This window comes from Priapulus caudatus, unplaced genomic scaffold, assembly GCF_000485595.1.
Source record: "Priapulus caudatus unplaced genomic scaffold, Priapulus_caudatus-5.0.1 Scaffold77, whole genome shotgun sequence".
Taxonomy (NCBI): domain Eukaryota; kingdom Metazoa; phylum Priapulida; class Priapulimorpha; order Priapulimorphida; family Priapulidae; genus Priapulus; species Priapulus caudatus.
The window spans coordinates 487,672-490,442 of record NW_014577138.1 but is presented as its reverse complement, the minus strand read 5'-3'; the positions used below and the strand labels follow the sequence as shown (position 1 = coordinate 490,442).

Below are 2,771 nucleotides of genomic sequence, written 5' to 3'. Positions count from 1 at the left end.
GTGCTCGCTCACACCATAGATAGATACATGTGTGTTGTATATATCTATGCTCACACGTCTGCGTCTGCCACACTTTGCCCTCCATGCTCCATGCAGTGGTCGCTTACCAGTAATACTATATGCGCCTTGCAGGCATTGTGCTTTCGTAATATATACACCGCCAGTGCATAATTTTCGAGCCCATTAACAATATAGACATAAAGGCAAGTGTCAAGTAATTTATTTCTTGTTATACCACCGTATCGTAAAATATCGATATCCGGAAGTTGTATCGCGATATATCGAGTTTTCAAAATATATTGCAATATACCGATATACCGGTATATCGTTACACCCCTAATATATTGCAATATAAAATCTAACATTGTAATATGGTTTTCAATTCAATACCCAGCCCTGGTGTATACTGCACATACATCGTTATGTTAATTGGATAATAAGTGCATAAATGATTTTATGTATATTTCTCTGCAAATTGAATACTTTATCTCAGCAAGGAGAAAACATTAGTTAAAGACCACATTCCTTGAACTTAATTTGAATGAATCAATGAAAGAGCCACCACATTCTTGTTTTTAATGTGGCTGCATTTTTGCAGGGTCCGAATCATGTGTGTCATCTTGATGGGAACGACAAACTTAAGCCATTTGGATTCTGCATTTCCGGCTGCATTCATCGGTATGTGTATGTGCCGTGCTGAACATTTTTGACAGTGCTTTCCAAATTAAGTAACTTTTTTTACTCGATGATCTTTTGCAAATATAGTAAAAACACGTATAAGAACCTATAGATTAAGAACCTTTTAGTATAGGCTAACATTTTCCATTTAAACCCCCTTGACATAAGAACCTGTTTCACCTTAAAATTTGAAACAGGTTCTTATTGGATAATATGCAGGTAACACTTACAAATTCATTAGTACTCAACTATTGTACAAAAATACAGTACACTGCAGTTTCACTGAATACATTATGAAATTGAGCCTGATACCATACCTTATGACTGAGTAACCTGGCCAGGCATTATGTTTGCGGTGTTTTAAAACTATCAAGTTTTGCTTTATTGATGCTTATTAGGTATAAAGGGAATACAACGAAATAAGATAACCTAGAATAGGGTTTGTATTTCTCTAGATTGCAGTCATTTAGACATAATTATATATATTATATATGCATATTTCATATGCACAGTGGACCGAACCAATATCATACCACTGTACCAGCCACAAGCACGTTTTTTTCTTCAGACAATAAAAACCTATTTAGGGACCTAAATAGCCTAATTTCCCAGTATACACACCAATTATATAAGAACCTTTTTAGGCTAACTTCGTAACATGCAGGTTCTTATGTATTGGTTTTAGTGCTGTAGTGGATATATCTTGACATAAAATGTGTCAGTGTAAAAGTTGACTGATCATTGTGACAGTCAATAAATCTTGCATACTTCCATACAGTATCACTATGACTTGAATACAGACATTGGGTAAGAAGGTAAATGGTAGGTAAGGTAGCTTATACGTTCCTCCTACCAGGAAAGACCATATATTGCAATGTCATCTATATGCTGAAATATTTGATTGTAGTTATTCACGAAAACTACTGTGGCTGAAAGCTGGCATCACAAATAAAGACCCGAAAGTGATCCTGACATATTATGTTAACTGCATACAGGAGTGTGGTGGTATGTATATATGTTCATACAAGTATTGGTTATGCATACTTTTGATTTCTTATTTCACATGTACAATCGTAATTATTGTATAGTGTCTGCATTCATCTCTTAGATTCTCACGTGATTCTCAGATCTAAAAAATTTCTCATTATCACACAAGATAAAAAGTGCTAGATGATAATTAAGTACTCTCCCATTTTTTCCATTTTGTAAACGTCCAACATGCGGCTACGTTACTATTTAAAATCTAGGTTGCCCAATGAAGATGCGTGCAGATGCTGGAACTGAAAACGTTGCAAGTGTGCAAGCCTTCTTGAGAAGGGGAGGTAGTGATGCATTTGCTGGCAATAAGTCGTTTCAGTATGGAAGGTCTACAGCCAATCAGGTATCTTAAACATATATTGTAAAGATTTATGTCATTCATGTATAGTTTCATATCGCCCAAAGAGCACTTTACGTGGGTTTTACTGATATATCGGACAATCGCAGGAGTGCAACATCATACATGATGCTCTGTAATAACGTGCAGATGCATTATCATTTATACACTGATCACAATGATTGTTCAGTTTATTAGCTCATCTGACGTAGTCAGATGCAGCTTGTAGAATCGCATGAGCGTGCGTGCGTGCGTGCGTGCGTGCGTGCGTGCGTCAACAGTTGGGCACAAATCTTAACCGCTTGACGTACGGTCACGATATTCGGGACGTCGGGGGGGATCGTCAAAACGAGTTGGGATGTCGAATCTGGGGGGTCAAAGGTCAAAGGTCAAGAGGTTTAAACGAAGGGGGAACATATGCTACACAGGTGAGTACACTTATGTATCAGTCATCCTATGCATTTGTGTATTTTTGGCCTGTCTGGATGCAACTCAGCCTTAGTTACCTTGTAGTTATTCGCAAAGATTCACAATATTAGCACAGAATCTTCGAGGAAATAGACACCCTGACACAAGGGGGAAAATGCTATATAGTGTACAGGCCATTCAAGTTGCCAATTATATTCTATAGGGTCACTTTGACATTTTCCTTCCTGCCAATTATAAGGCAGGAATTGGATCAGCAATGCCGAGAGTGGAATAGCCATCGGATCAGGTT

At 37.5% G+C, this 2,771-nt stretch overlaps 1 protein-coding gene across 1 annotated transcript in view; it reads left to right on the top strand.

Annotated features, from left to right (window-relative positions):
* The window catches only part of LOC106821551, a 3,601-nt gene extending 1,533 nt beyond the window's left edge, over window positions 1–2,068 (top strand). Inside the window, exons 2-4 of the mRNA XM_014826417.1 lie at window positions 599–678; window positions 1,586–1,683; window positions 1,926–2,068. Coding sequence (XP_014681903.1) covers window positions 599–678; window positions 1,586–1,683; window positions 1,926–2,068 — 321 coding nt within the window. The remainder of the gene's footprint in view (window positions 1–598; window positions 679–1,585; window positions 1,684–1,925) is intronic.
* The last annotated feature ends 703 nt before the right edge of the window (window positions 2,069–2,771 follow it).